The sequence below is a fragment of the Mustelus asterias genome, chromosome 22, assembly GCF_964213995.1.
Source record: "Mustelus asterias chromosome 22, sMusAst1.hap1.1, whole genome shotgun sequence".
Classification (NCBI taxonomy): domain Eukaryota; kingdom Metazoa; phylum Chordata; class Chondrichthyes; order Carcharhiniformes; family Triakidae; genus Mustelus; species Mustelus asterias.
The window spans coordinates 56,333,943-56,353,234 of record NC_135822.1 but is presented as its reverse complement, the minus strand read 5'-3'; the positions used below and the strand labels follow the sequence as shown (position 1 = coordinate 56,353,234).

General features: G+C 49.6%; 1 protein-coding gene across 1 annotated transcript in view; it reads left to right on the top strand.

Moving 5' to 3' along the window:
* The first annotated feature begins 841 nt into the window (after window positions 1–841).
* The window catches only part of LOC144510068 (calsenilin-like), a 66,241-nt gene continuing 47,790 nt past the window's right edge, over window positions 842–19,292 (top strand). Inside the window, exon 1 of the mRNA XM_078239301.1 lies at window positions 842–945. Within this exon, the coding sequence (XP_078095427.1) occupies window positions 891–945 (55 nt within the window). The 5' untranslated portion in view covers window positions 842–890. The remainder of the gene's footprint in view (window positions 946–19,292) is intronic.

Below are 19,292 nucleotides of genomic sequence, written 5' to 3'. Positions count from 1 at the left end.
ACTGGGACACAGTGAAAAGTATTGTTTGATTTATTATTGACACATGTATTGGGATACAGTGAAAAGTATTGTTTGATTTATTATTGTCACATGTACTGGGACACAGTGAAAAGTATTGTTTCTTGCGCGCTATACAGACAGAGCATACCGTTCATAGAGAAGGAAAGGAGACAGTGCAGAATGTAGTGTTCCAGTCATAGCTAGGGTGTAGAGAAAGATCAACTTAATGCAAGGTCGGTCCATTCAAAAGTCTGACAGCAGCAGGGAAGAAGCTCTTCTTGAGTCGGTTGGTGCGTGACCTCAGACTTTTGTATATTTTTCCCAATGGAAGAAGGTGGAAGAGAGAATGTCCGGGGTGCGTGGGATCCTTACCTATGCTGGCTGCTTTTCCCGAGGCAGCGAGAAGTGTAGACGGAGTCAATGGATGGGAGGCTGGTTTGCGTGATGGACTGGGCTACATTCACGACCCTTTGTAGTTCCTTTGTCTGTGTGGGCACATTCTCCCCGTGTCTGCATGGGTTTCCTCCGGGTGCTCCGGTTTCCTCCCACAGTCCGAAAGACGTGCTGGTTCGGTGCTAAATTCTCCCTCAGTGTAACCCGAACAGGTGTGGCGACTCGGGGATTTTCGCAGTAACTTCATTGCAGTGTTAATGTAAGCCTACTTGTGACACTAATAAATAAACTTTAAAAAAAAAACTCAATCTCCTCCGGACTCATGGGGAGGGAGGGGGGATGTTTGAGGGGTCCGACTGACGGCGACTGTTTTATGCTCCCAGGATAAGAGCGAATCTGGAGACGGCCAAATTGGGAATTCATTCGTGATGAAAGGGCCCAGGCTGAAGAAGGAGTTGGGAGGTTGTCAAAGACCGCACCTTTCTCGGAGGGCTCTGATGAAATGCTGCGTCTTCAAGTGGATCTTGAGCCAGGGTGTTCGACAGGGATCAGGTAAGATTCCGCGCGCGCCCCTTGTCGGAAAGGAAGCCCGGGTTAGGAGCGCCGGAGGCCCAGGCCTGCCCCGGAGGAGGAACGTAGGCCGCGATTTCTTCTTCCCGAAACACAGCCCCGGAAAGCCCTCCCCGACTGAAGTCAACCTGCCCATTGTGATGTACCTTTAAGAGTATTTTTTTTAAATTCACGCTCACAGCCTTAGGTGATGTCTTTGTTGGGAGGAGAGAAAAAAAACTGTGTGTTGGTCAGGTGAGAAGGATTCAGCTTCAGTTTCAGTTTGGAGCTGCAGGTTTGAGTTTTCCTTTTAGAAGGGGCAGCACGCTAAAAAGAACTGTTTTCCCTCTCTCCCTGTTGATTTGGAAATTCTGTTGGTTAGCTGAAAACAAGATCTTGTGTTCCTGAAGGGTGCAAATCTGCTGTTGTTGGGGGCTGGACCAGAGTCTATCTGGTGTCTTGCCTTCAAACTGTTTCAAGTGGGCGGCACGGTGGCACAATGGTTAGCACTGCTGCCTCACAGCGCCAGGGACCCGGGTTCGATTCCCGGCTTGGGTCACTGTCTGTATGGAGTCGGCACGTTCTCACCTCGTGTCTGCGTGGGTTTCCTCCGGGAGCTCCGGTTTCCTCACGCAGTCTAAAGATGTGCGGGTTAGGTGGATTGGCCATGCTAAATTGTCCCTTAGCGTCAGGGGGATTGGCAGGGTAAATATGTGAGGTTACGAGAATAGAGCCTGGGTGGCATTGAGGCCGGTGCAGACTCAATGGGCCAAATGCCTCCTTCTGCACTGTGGGATTCTATTCTATTCAGAGAGCTGCAGACTTCAACCAAAGGACCCAACTTACAGTGTCACGTGAGCATTAGTCTATGCTGTGTTATAGCTGTGAAAAGGGTCTTTTGTCTATGGGATTGGTTTGATTGGAACATATTAGATTTTTTGTTGAGGGTTATTATACATTATTATAGTTGTTTGTTTCTAGTTTGTAATTGATAAAAGTTCTTGCTAATTTTCCTCCTATCCATGTTAACTATATTTTAATAAACTTTGTCTGGTAAAAGCTCCCTAGTGGGTCACTTGAATCATACCTGAAGTGGAACATCTCATGCTTATCTGAGCCAAATTCAAACTTATGATCCATGTGGGCTTCATAAAACATTTTGGAGTTTCTAACCTGTACCAAAACATCATCAGATATTCCCCCACGCCCGTGACGATTCCCTACACTGCCGGAGCCTCCTCAGAATGGGGAGGGCCGAGGGGAGATAGTGTAGGAACGTCGCGAAGAGTTTCGCTTGAGGGAAGCAGGCCTTTTGACATTGAAACACATCGATCGCTCCGTCTCCTAACTTTGTACTCGAACTCCAAAGTTAGGCCGTCTCTCGTGGCTGGCGCTATCCAAGGATGTGCTGTGCCCTCCCCCAAGGGGGGGGGGTGGTCTGGAATTCTGCCTGTCCCTACCCCTCACCACCTGCCTACAAGTCATCATCTCCTGCCTTTGAGCTCCCCACATCAAAGGGCAAAGTGGATGATGAAACGGTACCAACGCTGTGAGGATGACCTTCCCTGGCAGGGAGGAGGTGAGCGGGCAAGGATAAGGGAGGGGGTTATCGAGGGTTAACCCTGTCACTCCCAGACCTGTAGTCCGACGGTCATGAGGAGCAGGGAGTGGGTTACGCCAGGAGGAGTGGGGGAGTGAGTGGGGGAGATGTCCTTCCAGCGAGATGCTTGGCGCTAGTCTGTCGCTAGGGCACAGCTTGGCACAGTGGCAGAGAGGTTCACCAGAGGAGGGAAGAACACATACATTTTTGATTTGATTTGATTTATTATTGTCACATGTATTGGGATACAGTGAAAAGTATTGTTTTTTGCGCGCTATACAGACAAAGCATACCGTTCATAGAGTACATGGGGAGAAGGAAAGGAGAGAGTGCAGAATGTAGTGTTACAGTCATAGCTAGGGTGTAGAGAAAGATCAACTCAATGCGAGGTAAGTCCATTCAAAAGTCTGACAGCAGCAGGGAAGAAGCTGTTCTTGAGTCGGTTGGTACGTGACCTCAGACTTTTGTATCTTTTTCCCGGTGGAAGAAGGTGGAAGAGAGAATGTCCGGGGTGTGTGGGATCTTTGATTATGCTGGCTGCTTTGCCGAGGCAGCGGGAAGTGTAGACAGAGTCAATGGATGGGAGGCTGGTTTGCGTGATGGATTGGGCTACATTCACGACCCTTTGTAGTTTCTTGCGATCTCGGACAGAGCAGGAGCCATACCAAGCTGTGATACAACCAGAAAGGATGCTTTCTATGGTGCATCTGTAAAACTTATTCAAGTTAAAGTTATTAGTCACAAGTAAGGCTTACATTAACACTGCAGTGAAGTTACTGTGAAATTCCTCTAGTTGCCACAGTCCAGCACCTGTTCTGGTCCATGCACCCTAACCAGCACATCTTTCAGACTGTGGGAGGAAACCGGAGCAGCCGGAGGAAACCCACGCAGACACAGGGAGAATGTGCAAACTCCACACAGACAGTGACCCGAGCCGGGAATCGAACCCGGGTCCCTGGCGCTGTGAGGCAGCAGTGCTAACCACTGTGCCACCGTGCCGCCCCCACCAAAAGTGGGTGAGAGTCGTAGCTGACATGCCGAATTTCCTTAATGGGTTCTGAGAAAGTAGAGGTGTTGGTGGGGCTTTCTTAACTATAGCGTTGGCGTGGGGGGGACCAGGGCAGGTTGTTGGTGATCTGGACACCTAGAAGCTCTCGACCATTTCCCTGTTGATGTAGACAGGAGCACGTGGCGAGAGTGGTAGGGGGGACCGGGAGGGGCTTTAAATGGAATCATCCTGCCCCGGATAACCAATTGGGTGTCCTCCCCAATGCCAATTGGTTGGCAGTTCCCCCCAGTCCCACTAGCTGTCTGATATTTGGGGACAAGGGGTCTTCTCAATTTCTATTTCGTGCTCCCCAGCCCAACTGGGGACGGTGGGATCCCAGTTTCCGATCTCGCTGGTCTGTCTTTCCTTTCGGATAAAGGAAATAATTCCTCCCCGGCTGGCAACAGGAACCATGGTATGGAAAAGCCGGCGTTGGACTGGGGTGGGCACAGTAAGAAGTCTCACAACACCAGGTTAAAGTCCAACAGGTTTATTTGGAATCACGAGCTTTCGGAATGCTGCTCCTTCATCAGGAGAGGTCGGTTTCACAAACACGGTATATATATAGGCCAAGACACAACTGCAGGATAATGGTTGGAATGCGAGTCTTGACAGATAATCAAGTCTTTCCAGGGACAGACAGTGCGAGTGGAGAGAGGGATAATCACAGGTTAAAGAGGTGTGAACTGTCTCCAGCCAGGACAGTTAGTAGGATTTTCCAGGCCAAATGGGTTACACGGAGTGTGACATGAACCCAAGATCCCGGTTGAGGCCGTCCTCATGCGTGTGGAACTTGGCTATCAGTTTCTGCTCAGCGATTCTGCGTTGTGTGTCTTGAAGGCCGCCTTGGAGAATGCTTACCCATACCTGTAAAGATTTGATTACCTGTAAAGACTCGCATTCCAACCATTATCCTGCAGTTGTGTCTTGGCCTATATATATGCTGTGTTTGTGAACCCACCTCTCCGCTCACCTGATGAAGGAGCAGCGCTCCAAAAGCTCATCATTCCAAATAAACCTGTTGGACTTTAAGCTGGTGTTGTGAGACTTCTTACTGTGGCAACAGAAGCAGCAACGGACGTGGAGCAGATCAGAGACAAGAGTGCCGAATAATTTATCAGTGAACAACGGGACGGAGTGACATGTGCGTGTGTGGGTGGAAAGTGGGTGGTAGAGCGACACAGATAAAGGCTAACCTCACCCGCTTCTCTCCGCTACACCGCGGCTGAGGTGCGCAACCCCTGCCCTGATCATGGGAGGCTTGGTAGCCGTTCTCTGCGTGGCTACGCGCCAGCGACCCGGACCAAGGGGGACGCCGTCCCGGTTGAGGGCTTCACCGCAGAAACCGGGGAACCCCAGGGGCCGGAAGTCAGGTACCGACGTCCGGAGGGGGTGGCAGGGCAGGGTCGAACTCTGCATGGAACGACGGCTCACAGTCGCGGTGGCAGAGAGGCTGGTGGCCGTCTTGAGATCAGCCTTTGACGGGGTGTTGACTGTGCCAACTGGGTCGGGTGTCGGATGGGGAAGGGGGCGGGGGGGGTCCGGGAATGGGGCAAGGGAAAGATCAGAATGGCCTCTTTCTGTGCTTGGTGCTCTGTAGACTTCCTGCCCCCCTCCCTCCTCCCCCACTCCCCCCCACCCCCACCCCCCGCCTCCGCCCCACCGCTGAGGTTTTGTTCGAATTCCCGAACGTTGCCCTTTCAGCTGGCAAGGGACTGGGATCTGATGTTGCTTGCTCAGACCCCGAGGGATTCATACCTGCTTTCTGAAGGTGTCCGGGACGGAGAGGTGTTGTCGTTCGATTCCCGGCTCGGGTCACTCACTGTGTGGAGTATACACATTCTCCCCGTGTCTGCGTGGGTTTCCTCCGGGTGCTCCGATTTCCTCCCACAGTCCAAAGATGTGCAGGTTAGGGGGATTGGCCATGCTAAATTGCCCCTTAGTGTCCAAAGATGTGTAGGTTAGGTGGATTGGCCATGCTAAATTGCCCCTTAGTGTCCAAAGATGTGCAGGTTAGGTGGATTGGCCATGCTAAATTGCCCCTTAGTGTCCAAAGATGTGCAGGTTAGGTGGATTGCCCATGCTAAATTGCCCCTTAGTGTCCAAAGATGTGTAGGTTAGGGGGATTGGCCATGCTAAATTGTCCCTTAGTGTCCAAAGATGTGTAGGTTAGGTGGATTGGCCATGCTAAATTGCCCCTTAGTGTCCAAAGATGTGCAGGTTAGGGGGATTGGCCATGCTAAATTGTCCCTTAGTGTCCAAAGATGTGTAGGTTAGGTGGATTGGCCATGCTAAATTGCCCCTTAGTGTCCAAAGATGTGTAGGTTAGGGGGATTGGCCATGTTAAATTGCCCCTTTATGTCAGGGGGATTAGCGGGGTAAATATGTGAGGTTACGGGGATAGGGGCTGGGAGGGATTGTGGTCGGTGCAGACTCGATGGGCCAAATGGCCTCCTTCTGCACCGTCGGGATTCTATGAATTCCTTCAGCCAGAGGGTTTGGTGAATCTGTGGAATTCATTGCCGCAGAGGAGGCCGGGTCATTGAGTGTCTTTAAGACAGAGATAGATCGGTTCTTGATTGGTAAGGGGGGTCAAAGGTTACGGGGAAAAGGCGGGAGAATGGGGTTGTGACACTTATCAGCTGCGATCGAATGGCGGAGCAGATGGGCCGAATGGCCTAATTCTGCTCCTATATCTTATGGTCTTAGGGTTCAGCATAGATTCCTGCCCTCTCTCTCTCTCTCCCTCAAAGCCACGCTCCCAAGGAGGGTTAAGAAGAGGTTTAACAGGATGGTTCCAATGGGGTCCAATGGAGCTGTTGCCTGTCGAAAGAAGGCCAATTTTCACGGGAGGGGAGGAATTTCAGGGAACACTCCAGAAGAGAAAGCCTTTTTAAATGCTTGGAGTCGTTGGGATCCGGGATTTCCGCTGACGGGAGAATTATATTCAAAGGGCAACTGGGTAAATGGGGGAAGATTTGCAGAGGGACGGGGAGAGGGGAGAGTGGAACTAATGGGGGGGGGGTTGAGGGAGCTTTTTCAAAGAGCTAGCACAAACAGGATGGGCCGAACGGCCTTCCTCATTGTGCTACGCACAGCTGCATGTATCTGAGAAGGTTTCCTGGCAGTGAATCACTTGCAGGAATAGTGGAAAGAGTAACAGTGAAGGAATGGCCAATCTGTTTGGGACGGCACGGTGGCACAGTGGGTTAGCACTGCTGCCTCACAGCGCCAGGGACCCGGGTTCGATGCTCGGGTCACTGTCTGTGTGGAGTCTGCACGTTCTCCCCGTGTCTGCGTGGGTTTCCTCCGGGTGCTCCGGTTTCCTCCCACAGTCTGAAAGACGTGCGGTTTAGGTGCTGAACTCTCCCTCAGTGTAACCCGAACAGGAGTGCGGCGACCAGGGGATTTTCACAGTAACTTCATTGCAGTGTTAATGTCAGCCGACTTGTGACACTAATGAATAAACTTAAATACCTTTTTTTAACTTATTCTAGGGACGTGGGCGTCGCTGGCCGGGTCCAGTATTTATTGCCCATCTCTAACTGCCCCCTGAGAAGGTGGTGGGTGAGCTGCCATCTTGAACCCGCTGCAGTCCGTGTGGTGTAGGTACACCCACAGTGCTGTTAGGGAGGGAGTTCCAGGATTGTTATTGGACATCAGTCAGTCCGTGTGGTGTAGGTACACCCACAGTGCTGTTAGGGAGGGAGTTCCAGGATTGTTATTGGACATCAGTCAGTCCGTGTGGTGTAGGTACATCCACAGTGCTGTTAGGGAGGGAGTTCCAGGATTGTTATTGGACATCAGTCAGTCCGTGTGGTGTAGGTACACCCACAGTGCTGTTAGGGAGGGAGTTCCAGGATTGTTATTCGGACATCAGTCAGTCCGTGTGGTGTAGGTACACCCACAGTGCTGTTAGGGAGGGAGTTCCAGGATTGTTATTCGGACATCAGTCAGTCCGTGTGGTGTAGGTACACCCACAGTGCTGTTAGAGAGGAAGTTCCAGGGTTGTTATTGGACATCAGTCAGTCCGTGTGGTGTAGGTACACCCACAGTGCTGTTAGGGAGGGAGTTCCAGGATTGTTATTCGGACATCAGTCAGTCCGTGTGGTGTAGGTACACCCACAGTGCTGTTAGGGAGGGCGTTCCAGGATTGTTATTGGACATCAGTCAGTCCGTGTGGTGTAGGTACACCCACAGTGCTGTTAGGGAGGGCGTTCCAGGATTGTTATTGGACATCAGTCAGTCCGTGTGGTGTAGGTACACCCACAGTGCTGTTAGAGAGGAAGTTCCAGGGTTGTTATTGGACATCAGTCAGTCCGTGTGGTGTAGGTACACCCACAGTGCTGTTTGGGAGGGAGTTCCAGGATTGTTATTCGGACATCAGTCAGTCCGTGTGGTGTAGGTACACCCACAGTGCTGTTAGGGAGGGCGTTCCAGGATTGTTATTGGACATCAGTCAGTCCGTGTGGTGTAGGTACACCCACAGTGCTGTTAGGGAGGGCGTTCCAGGATTGTTATTGGACATCAGTCAGTCCGTGTGGTGTAGGTACACCCACAGTGCCGTTAGAGAGGAAGTTCCAGGGTTGTTATTGGACATCAGTCAGTCCGTGTGGTGTAGGTACACCCACAGTGCTGTTAGGGAGGGAGTTCCAGGATTGTTATTGGACATCAGTCAGTCCGTGTGGTGTAGGTACACCCACAGTGCTGTTAGGGAGGGCGTTCCAGGATTGTTATTGGACATCAGTCAGTCCGTGTGGTGTAGGTACACCCACAGTGCTGTTAGGGAGGGAGTTCCAGGATTGTTATTGGACATCAGTCAGTCCGTGTGGTGTAGGTACACCCACAGTGCTGTTAGGGAGGGAGTTCCAGGATTTTGACCCAGCGACAGTGAAGGAGCGGCCGATATATTTCCAAGTCGGGATGGTGAGTGGCTCGGAGGGGAACTTGCAGGTGGTGGTGTTCCCCATGTGTCTGCTGCCCTTGTCCTTCTAGATGGTAGAGGTGGTGGGTTTGGAAGGTGCTGTCTAAGGATGAGTTGCTGCAGTGCATCTTGTAGATGGTCCACACTGCTGCTACTGAGCGTCGGTGGTGGAGGGAGTGAGTGTTTGTGGATGGGGTGCCAATCAAGCGGGGCTGCTTTGTCCTGGATGGTGTCGAGCTTCTTGAGTGTTGTTGCAGCCGGTCTCACCCGGGTAAGTGGAGAATATTCGGTCACATCTGATGGCTTGAACTTGTATCGAGTTTTGAACCAGGGAATTCTCCAATATCACACACTGTTTAAATTGTCAATTAACTCCTCGCAGCTCCCCGGGGAATCCCAGGACCTCCTCGGGAAAGGATTCTCACCTCATTAAGAAAAATGACACCCTTCTAACTGATTCGAAGCGGTGTAATTTAAACCTCATTATCACCCGATTACAATTTAGCATGGCCAATCCACCTAACCCGCACATCTTTGGACACTAAGGGACAATTTAGCATGGCCAATCCACCTAACCCACACATCTTTGGACACTAAGGGACAATTTAGCATGGCCAATCCACCTAACCCGCACATCTTTGGACACTAAGGGGCAATTTAGCATGGCCAATCCACCTAACCCGCACATCTTTGGACACTAAGGGACAATTTAGCATGGCCAATCCACCTAACCCGCACATCTTTGGACACTAAGGGGCAATTTAGCATGGCCAATCCACCTAACCTGCACATCTTTGGACACTAAGGGGCAATTTAGCATGGCCAATCCACCTAACCTGCACACCTTTGGACACTAAGGGGCAATTTAGCACGGCCAATCCACCTAACCTGCACATCTTTGGACACTAAGGGACAATTTAGCATGGCCAATCCACCGAACCCGCACATCTTTGGACACTAAGGGGCAATTTAGCATGGCCAATCCCCCTAACCTGCACATCTTTGGACACTAAGGGGCAATTTAGGTTAGGTGGATTGGCCATGCTCAATTGCCCCTTTGTGTTCAAAGATGTGCAGGATAGGTGGATTGGCCATGCTAAATTGCCCCTGCGGAAGTCAAGACAGGGGTCAGAGGTCGCGGGGGGCGGGGGTGGGGGTTCGTCTGAAGGCTGGTGAAGGAACTGGAAGGTGGAGCCGGGGTGGGGGGGGGAGGATTGGAGGTGGCACCGGGAGAGGAGGGAAGAGGCAGTGTGTCGCGGAGGGTAGAGTCCCTCTGCGGGTTCTATTCCCGCCCCGCCCCAAGGTGCCACGGCGACCCTGGCTCTCCCCGGATTGGGGTGGGGGGGAGAGGGCAGGGGGTGATCTGCTACCTCGGCCGCTGCCAGGCTGGTGTTGGCCACCAGAGGGCGATCATAGCCCTCGGTTTGCCAAGGCTGTACCCCAGGCAGTCCCTGGGAGACTGGCAGCGAGTTCTCCAGCTTCTGCTAATCGGGGTCAGGGGGGGGACTCGAAACGGGGCAAATAAATCATCGTGAGGGCAGATTGATGGCGTGTGCGGAACTGTGAGCCCACGAGGTTAAAATTAACCCTCCACAAACACTTGTTGTTATTTTAATCTTAAGTGTCCTGAAGTCGATGACAATCTCCTTCGTTTTGTTGGCATTGAGGGAGAGATTATTGTCACCGCACCAGTATTTGGGGAATGCGTGCACAGAAAGATCCCACAAGGCAGCAAGGTGTTCAGAGCCGGGCAGGCAGTTTCAGCAGGGCTGGACCGAGGGGCACCAGCTGGGCAGGGGGCACGGAATGTCCCGGACCCTCCGACGCGGCGGCACGGAATGTCCGCAGCTCAGAAGGTCTGATCCGGACGGTGGCGCCCCCCGGCAGTGCAGCACTCCCACAGCGCTACGCTGAGCCCCGCCAGCCTAGAGGTTCAGCGGTGAAGGGGCTGGGACTCGAACCCACTGCCTCACGGATTCAGGAGCCAGAGAGTTTCCCCAGCGAGCCGCAAGGGAGTGTGTCGGTCTGGCCCGCTGCTCGATTGTGGTCTGGGAAACGGCAAAATCAAATCATTTAATTGCTGATCCTGCAGGATAACAGGAAAGTCCCATTATCCCGAGGTTAAGTATAGCGCAGGATGCAAACTGATACCCCTCTGAGAGAGAGAGAGGGAGAGAGGGAGAGAGAGAGAGAGAGACAGAGAGGGAGAGAGGGAGACGGAGAGAGAGGGAGAGAGAGAGGGAGAGAGAGTGGGAGATGGAGAGAGAGAGGGAGAGAGAAGGAGAGACAGAGAGGGAGAGAGGGAAACTGAGAGAGAGGGAGAGAGGGAGATGGAGAGAGGGAGAGAGAGAGAGAGAGGGAGGGAGAGAGAGAGGGAGACGGAGAGAGAGAGAGAGAGGGAGACGGAGAGAGAGAGAGAGAGAGAGAACGGGAGACGGAGAGAGACAGAGAGGGAGACGGAGAGAGAGAGAGAGAGAGAGGGAAAGAGAGGGAGATGGAGAGAGAGAGAAAGGGAGAGAGAAAGGGAGAGAGAGAGAGGGAGAGAGAGAGGGAGAGAGAGAGACAGAGAGGGATACGGAGAGAGAGAGAGAGAGAGAGGGAGAAAGAGAGAGGGAGAGAGAGAGAGTGAGAGAGAGAGAGAGACAGCGAGAGGGAGAGGGGGGAGAGGGTTTGAGAGAGAGAGAGAGAGAGAAATTGGGAGAGAGAGAGAGGGAGAGAGGGAGAAAGAGAGAGGGAGAGAGAGAGTGAGAGAGAGAGAGAGAGACAGCGAGAGGGAGAGGGGGAGAGGGTTTGAGAGAGAGAGAGAGAAATTGGGAGAGAGAGAGAAGGAGAGAGAGAGAGCGAGAGGGAGAAAGAGACTGAGAGAAAAGGGAAGAGAGAGAGGGATAGAGAGTGAGGATGGGAGAGAGGGAGAGAGAGAGTGAGAGAGACAGTGAGAGAGAGAGTGAGAGAGAGGGAGTGAGAGAGAGGGAGGGAGAGAGCGAGGGAGTGAGAGTGAAAATGAGAGGGAGAGAGAGAATGAGAGCAAGAGAGGGAGAGTGAGAGAGAGAGGGAGTGAGAGATAGAGGGAAGGAGACAGAGAGAGGGAAGGAGAGAGGGAGGGAGAGAGAGGGAGAGAGAGAGAGGGAGAGAGGGAGGGAGGGAGAGGGAGAGAGAGGGAGGGAGGGAGAGAGGGAGGGGAGCGAGAGAATGTGAGTGTGAATGAGAGAGAGAGGGTGGGAGAGAGAGAGAAAGGGGGAGAGAGGAGGGAGTGTGAGAGAGAGGGAGAGAGAGAAAGGGAGTGAGAGACTCACAGAGCGAGAGTGAGAGAGAGAGAGAGGGACGGAGAGAGACATGGAGGGAAAGAGAGACTGAGAATAAGCAGAGAGGGGAGAGAAATAGAAAGAGACAGAGAGACTGAGGGGGGAGAAAGAGAGAGAGAGAGAAAGAGAGAGAGAGACAGAAGGAGAAGAGAGAGAGAGAGAGTTACAGAGAGAGCGAGAGAGAAAGAGAGACAGAAGGAGAAGAGAGAGAGAGGGACAGAAGGAGACGGGAGGGATAGGGAGAGAGAGGAGAGAGAGAGTTATAGAGCGAGAGAGAGGGAGTGGAGAGGCAGCAGTGAGGTGAAAGCTGTGTGATGGTGTGACAGTGGAGATGTTTGGAGTTTGAATCCAGTTGAGCTGGATTATTGACACAGTGGAGTCTGGAGTTAACCACAGTGTGGGTGACGGCTTCCACAGCTGAATAGCTGAGCCGGTGCCAAGCGGGCGGCGCCGCGGGGAGGAGGCAGTTTTAGCGATGAAGCATTCCACAGGGCAAAGACCGCGGGAGAGCCGGGGGGGGGGGGGGGGGGGGGGGGGGCGGGGAGGGGAGGGGGTGAAATCGGACACACACACAAGCACTGGAACCTTCCGACCTCGCCCGGGGATTCTCCAGTCCCGCTGCGGTGGACGGAATGTTGGCCGAGCGCCGAGTTCTCCATTCTGGCCGGCAGCGGGGCGGGGGTGGGGGGGGGGGGGGGGGGGGTGGCAGGAACGGCGGGGGTACTGGAGAATCCCAGCCCCCTGGAGCTCAGAGCAGTGCAGAGGAGTGGAAAGTGATAGAGTGTTGCAGAGCGAATGGGGAGGGAGTGGAGAGGGGGGGGATGTGTATAATCAGTAATACCGATGGCCAGTATCAGACACGATGGGCTGAAGGGCCTCCGTCTGTGCTGTAACACTCTCAGGGCGGGATTTTCCAGCCGCGCTCGGGACTGGAAAATCCCAACACTAAGGGGCGATTTAGGTAGATTAGGGGGATTGGCCATGCTAAATTGCCCCTTAGTGTCCAAAGATGTGTTTGATTAGATGGATTTGTGGGGTAAATATGTGGGGTTACGGGGATAGGGCCTGGGTAAGATGCTCTGTCAGAAAGTCAGTGCAGACCCAATGGGCTGAATGGCCTCCTTCTGCACTGTAGGGTTTCGATAATTCAATAAAAATCCAGCTTCTCATTCTTTCTTCTTAAATGAACAACCTCACCTTTTCCCACATTGAGTTCCATTTGCCAATTTCCTGCCCATTCACTGAACCTGTCACTATCTCTCTGTAAACTCTCGAAACCCTCCTTGTAACCAGCCTTCCCCCTCACCTTGGTACCATTCACAAATTTGACCATTCTGTCCCAAATCTTTGATATACATTGTGAAGACTAATCCCTGTGGCACTCCGCTACGACTCTCACCAATTTTTACAGATGCATCATAGAAAGCATTCTTTCCAGATGTATCACAGCTTGGTCTGGCTCCTGTTCTGCCCAAGACCACAAGAAACTACAAAGGGTTGTGAACGTAGCCCAGTCTATCGCTCAAACCAGCCTCCCATCCACTGACTCCATCTACACTTCCTGCTGCCTCGGCAAAGCAGCCAGCATAATTAAGGACCCCAAGCACCCCGGACATTCCCTCTTCCACCTTCTTCCGTTGGGAAAAAGATACAAAAGTCTGAGGTCACGTACCAACTGACTTGATGCGCGACAATCAAGCACGTGGAACAAGGCTTCAGTTATTGAAGGCTTTTATTATCAAACAATGGAACTAACTAACACGAGTACACCAGTTCAGACTGAAGGGGTCCTGCCGGAGCAGAGGGTCTTATACCTCTCCTCCGGAGGCGGGGCCCCACCGGGATGTGCCATAATAACATTTACAACAGGTAAACACCCTAACCCAACAACATTATACAACCCCCACAGTGACAACACCCTAACCCAACAGTAACATAAGAACAACCCCCAGTGGTAACCAACGATGGTTCACCACACGACTCAAGAACAGCTTCTTCCCTGCTGCCATCAGACTTTTGAACGGACCTACCTTATATTAAGTTGATCTTTCTCTACACCCTAGCTGTGATTGTAACATTACATTCTGCACCCTCTCCTTTCCTTCTCTATGAACGGTATGCTTTGACTGAATAGCACTTAAGAAACAATACTTTTCACTGTATCCCAATACATGTGACAATAATAAATCAAACAATACTTTTCACTGTATCCCAATACATGTGACAATAAATCAAACAATACTTTTCACTGTATCCCAGTACATGTGACAATAATAAATCAAACAATACTTTTCACTGTATCCCAGTACATGTGACAATAATAAATCAAACAATACTTTTCACTGTATCCCAGTACATGTGACAATAATAAATCAAACAATACTTTTCACTGTGTCCCAATACATGTGACAATAATAAATCAAACAATACTTTTCACTGTATCCCAGTACATGTGACAATAATAAATCAAACAATACTTTTCACTGTATCCCAATACATGTGACAATAATAAATCAAACAATATTTTTCACTGTATCCCAATACATGTGACAATAATAAATCAAACAATACTTTTCACTGTATCCCAGTACATGTGACAATAATAAATCAAACAATACTTTTCACTGTATCGCAATACATGTGACAATAATAAATCAAACAATACTTTTCACTGTATCGCAATACATGGGACAATAATAAATCAAACAATACTTTTCACTGTGTCCCAATACATGTGACAATAATAAATCAAACAATACTTTTCACTGTATCCCAATACATGTGACAATAATAAATCAAACAATACTTTTCACTGTATCCCAATACATGTGACAATAATAAATCAAACAATACTTTTCACTGTATCCCAATACATGTGACAATAATAAATCAAACAATACTTTTCACTGTATCCCAGTACATGTGACAATAATAAATCAAACAATACTTTTCACTGTATCGCAGTACATGTGACAATAATAAATCAAACAATACTTTTCACTGTATCCCAATACATGTGACAATAATAAATCAAACAATACTTTTCACTGTATCCCAGTACATGTGACAATAATAAATCAAACAATACTTTTCACTGTATCCCAGTACATGTGACAATAATAAATCAAACAATACTTTTCACTGTATCCCAGTACATGTGACAATAATAAATCAAACAATACTTTTCACTGTATCCCAGTACATGTGACAATAATAAATCAAACAATACTTTTCACTGTATCCCAATACATGTGACAATAATAAATCAAACAATACTTTTCACTGTATCCCAGTACATGTGACAATAATAAATCAAACAATACTTTTCACTGTATCCCAATACATGTGACAATAATAAATCAAACAATACTTTTCACTGTATCCCAGTACATGTGACAATAATAAATCAAACAATACTTTTCACTGTATCCCAATACATGTGACAATAATAAATCAAACAATACTTTTCACTGTATCCCAGTACATGTGACAATAATAAATCAAACAATACTTTTCACTGTATCCCAGTACATGTGACAATAATAAATCAAACAATACTTTTCACTGTATCCCAGTACATGTGACAATAATAAATCAAACAATACTTTTCACTGTATCCCAGTACATGTGACAATAATAAATCAAACAATACTTTTCACTGTATCCCAGTACATGTGACAATAATAAATCAAACAATACTTTTCACTGTATCCCAGTACATGTGACAATAATAAATCAAACAATACTTTTCACTGTATCCCAGTACATGTGACAATAATAAATCAAACAATACTTTTCACTGTATCCCAGTACATGTGACAATAATAAATCAAACAATACTTTTCACTGTGTCCCAGTACATGTGACAATAATAAATCAAACAATACTTTTCACTGTATCCCAATACATGTGACAATAATAAATCAAACAATACTTTTCACTGTATCCCAGTACATGTGACAATAATAAATCAAACAATACTTTTCACTGTATCCCAATACATGTGACAATAATAAATCAAACAATACTTTTCACTGTATCCCAGTACATGTGACAATAATAAATCAAACAATACTTTTCACTGTGTCCCAATACATGTGACAATAATAAATCAAACAATACTTTTCACTCTATCCCAGTACATGTGACAATAATAAATCAAACAATACTTTTCACTGTATCCCAGTACATGTGACAATAATAAATCAAACAATACTTTTCACTGTGTCCCAATACATGTGACAATAATAAATCAACTCAAATCAAAATTACTCCACTGGTTACTGACTTCTGACCTGAGACAGTCCCCCTTTATCGCTGCTTGCTGCTGCCTCCTGTTAGTTAGACTCACAGAATCCCTACAGTGAAGAGGGAAGCCATTCGGCCCATCGAGTCTGCACCAACCCCAATCCCACCAGGCCCTATTCCTATAACCCCACACATTTATCCTCCGAACCCACTGACGCTAGGTTCAATTTAGCATGGCCAATCCACCTAACCTGCACATCTTTGGACACTAGGGGGCAATTTAGCACGGCCAATCCACCTGACCTGCACATCTTTGGACACTAAGGGGCAATTTAGCATGGCCAATCCACCTAACTTGTACCTCTTTGGATTGTGGGAGGAAACCGGAGCACCTGGAGGAAACCCACGCAGACACGGGGAGAACGTGCAAACTCCACACAGACAGTGACCCGAGGCTGGAATCGAACCCGCGTCCCTGGCGCTGTGAAGCAGCAGTGCTAACCCACTGTGCCGCCGTACCACTCTTTCTGTCCCCGACATTATTTTGGGTTCGAAAGATCACATCCCTCCCTCTCAACTAAATCCTCCCATCGCCAGAACCAAAAGTCACCCAGGGGAGAAAGAATGGCTCCCAACAAGTGAAGCCTGCGGCCTAGTCAGAAAGAAAGCCGATCGATCGAAGGCCCAAAGCCTGACATTAAACCGAAGCCCCTATCCACCCCCACCACCACTGCCCCCATCACGAACCCGCTCCCACGTGACAGACACACAATTTTGGAGAGAGAAAGCGTCCTGTCCTCAGCGGAGACACAAATAACATTATCGATCCTCCCCCGAGTTCTTCAAACTGCCTACTCATGAAGCTGTGGCTGTTTACTTTTCAATAATTAACTCTGGCCCAGTCTATTAAAACATAAACAGCTCGAAAGACATTTGCGAGCCATCCCGACGCCCCCATTAACCGACAAGATTAAGATGATTAAATTAAGCCCTCTCTCTCCGAAGCTGTATCTTCAGGCTAATATGGCCATGGCACTATCAAGTTACACGGAGATTTCCTCATTAGCGCAGGAAGCATTTTCTCAGGAGGAGAGACTAAGACACGCACCAGAATATATTATTTTCTTAATTGGACTTGACAGCACAGACTCATCTCAGCAGCGCAGGCCCCCTCGGACAAGTACTCTCAAACCTACACAAAATCGAGAACGATTAACAGATCCTTACACATTCTATCGACATGAGGTTATGCACTTTGGGGGAAGAATCGAGGCGCAGATTGTTTTCTCACCATGGCGGTGCAGTGGTTAACACCGCCGCCTCACAGCGCCAGGAACCCGGGTTCGATTCCCAGCTCTGCCTGTGCGGAGTGTCCATGTTGTCCCCCCCCACCCCTCCCCACCCCCGTGTCTGCGTGGGTTTCCCCCGGTTGCCCCGGTTTCCTCCCACGGTCCGAAGGACGTGCTGGTTAGGTGCACTGTTGGCCGCGCTAAATTGTCCTCAGTGCCCAAAGACGGGCACAGTAAGGAGTCTCGCAACACCAGGTTAAAGTCCAACAGGTTAATTTGGTAGCGCGAGCTTTGGAAGTGTTGCTCCTTCATCGGGTGAGTCACTCACCTGATGAAAGGGGCAGGGCTCCGAAAGCTCGTGATTCCAAACAAACCTGTTGGACTTTAACCTGGTGTTGTGGGACTTCTTACTGTGCCCGCCCCAGTCCCAACGCCGGCATCTCCACATCATGTCCAAAGGTGTGCGGGTTAGGTGGATTGGCCATGATGAATTGCCCCTTAGTGTCCAAAGATGTGCTGGTTAGGGGGATTGGCCATGCTAAATTGCCCCTTAGTGTCCAAAGATGTACATGTTAGATGGATTGGCCACGCTAATTTGACCCTTAGTGTCCAAAGATGTGCAGGTTAGGTGGATTGGCCATGCTAAATGGCCCCTTTGTGTCCAAAGATGTACTGGTTAGGGGGATTGGCCATGCTAAATGGCCCCTTTGTGTCCAGAGATGTGCTGGTTAGGGGGATTGGTCATGCTAAATTGCCCCTTAGAGTCCAAAGCTATACAGGTTAGGTGGATTGGCCATGCTAAATTGCCCCTTAGTGTCCAAAGATGTGCTGGTTAGGGGGATTGGCCATGATAAATTGCCCCTTAGTGTCAGAGGGATTAGTAGGGTAAATATGTGGGGTTATGGGGATAGGACCTGGGTGGGATTGTTGTTGGTGCAGACTCGATGGGCCAAATGGCCTCCTTCTGCTGGTTCTATGATTCTATGAAATCGGACGCACAAAGGGGCTTGGGAATCCCTTGTTCAGGATCCTCTGAGGTTAACGTGCAGGTTCAGTTGGCAGTTAGGAAGGCAAATTCAATGTGAGCATTCATGTCGAGAGGGCTAGAATACAAGAGCAGGGATGTACTTCTGAGGCTGTATAAGGCTCTGGTCAGACCCCATTTGGAGTATTGTGAACAGTTTTGGGCCCCGTATCTAAGGAAGGATGTGCCGGCCTTGGAAAGGGTCCAGAGGAGGTTCACAAGAATGAAGCCTGAAATGAAGAGCTTGTTGTATGAGGAATGGTTGAGGACTCTGGCCTGTACCCGTTGGAGTTTAGAAGGATGAGGGGGGATCTTATTGAAACTTACAGGATTCCGAAAGGCCTGGATAGAGTGGACGTGGAGAGGATGTTTCCATTAGTCGGAGAGACTCGGATCCGAGGGGCACAGCCTCAGAGTAAAGGGACGACCCTTTAGAACCGAGATGAGGAGGAATTTCTTCAGCCAGAGGGTTTGGTGAATCTGTGGAATTCATTGCCACAGAGGAGGCCGGGTCATTGAGTGAATTTAAGACAGAGATAGATAGGTTCTTGATTGGTAAGGGGGGTGAAAGGTTATGGGGAAAAGGTGGAAGAAATTTATCAGCTGTGATCGAATGGTGGGGCCAATTCGATGGGCTGAATGGCCTAATTCTGCTCCTATGTCTTATGTTCTTCTGGAGCTTTCCAGAATGATGAAAGGCCTAAATCTTCCTCCAGATGGTCTTATCCTGGGAGTTTCCATCGAATTCCCACAGCGCAGAGGGAGGCCATTTGGCCCATCAAGCCTACCCTGAGTCTCCTAAAGAGCCCAGTGAAAGTCTCCTCCCAACCCTTGATGGAAAGAACTCGCGCACAAATCCTGCAGCAACACAACGCCACATGTCAGAATCTAGGGGGAGGAGGCCATTCAGCCCTT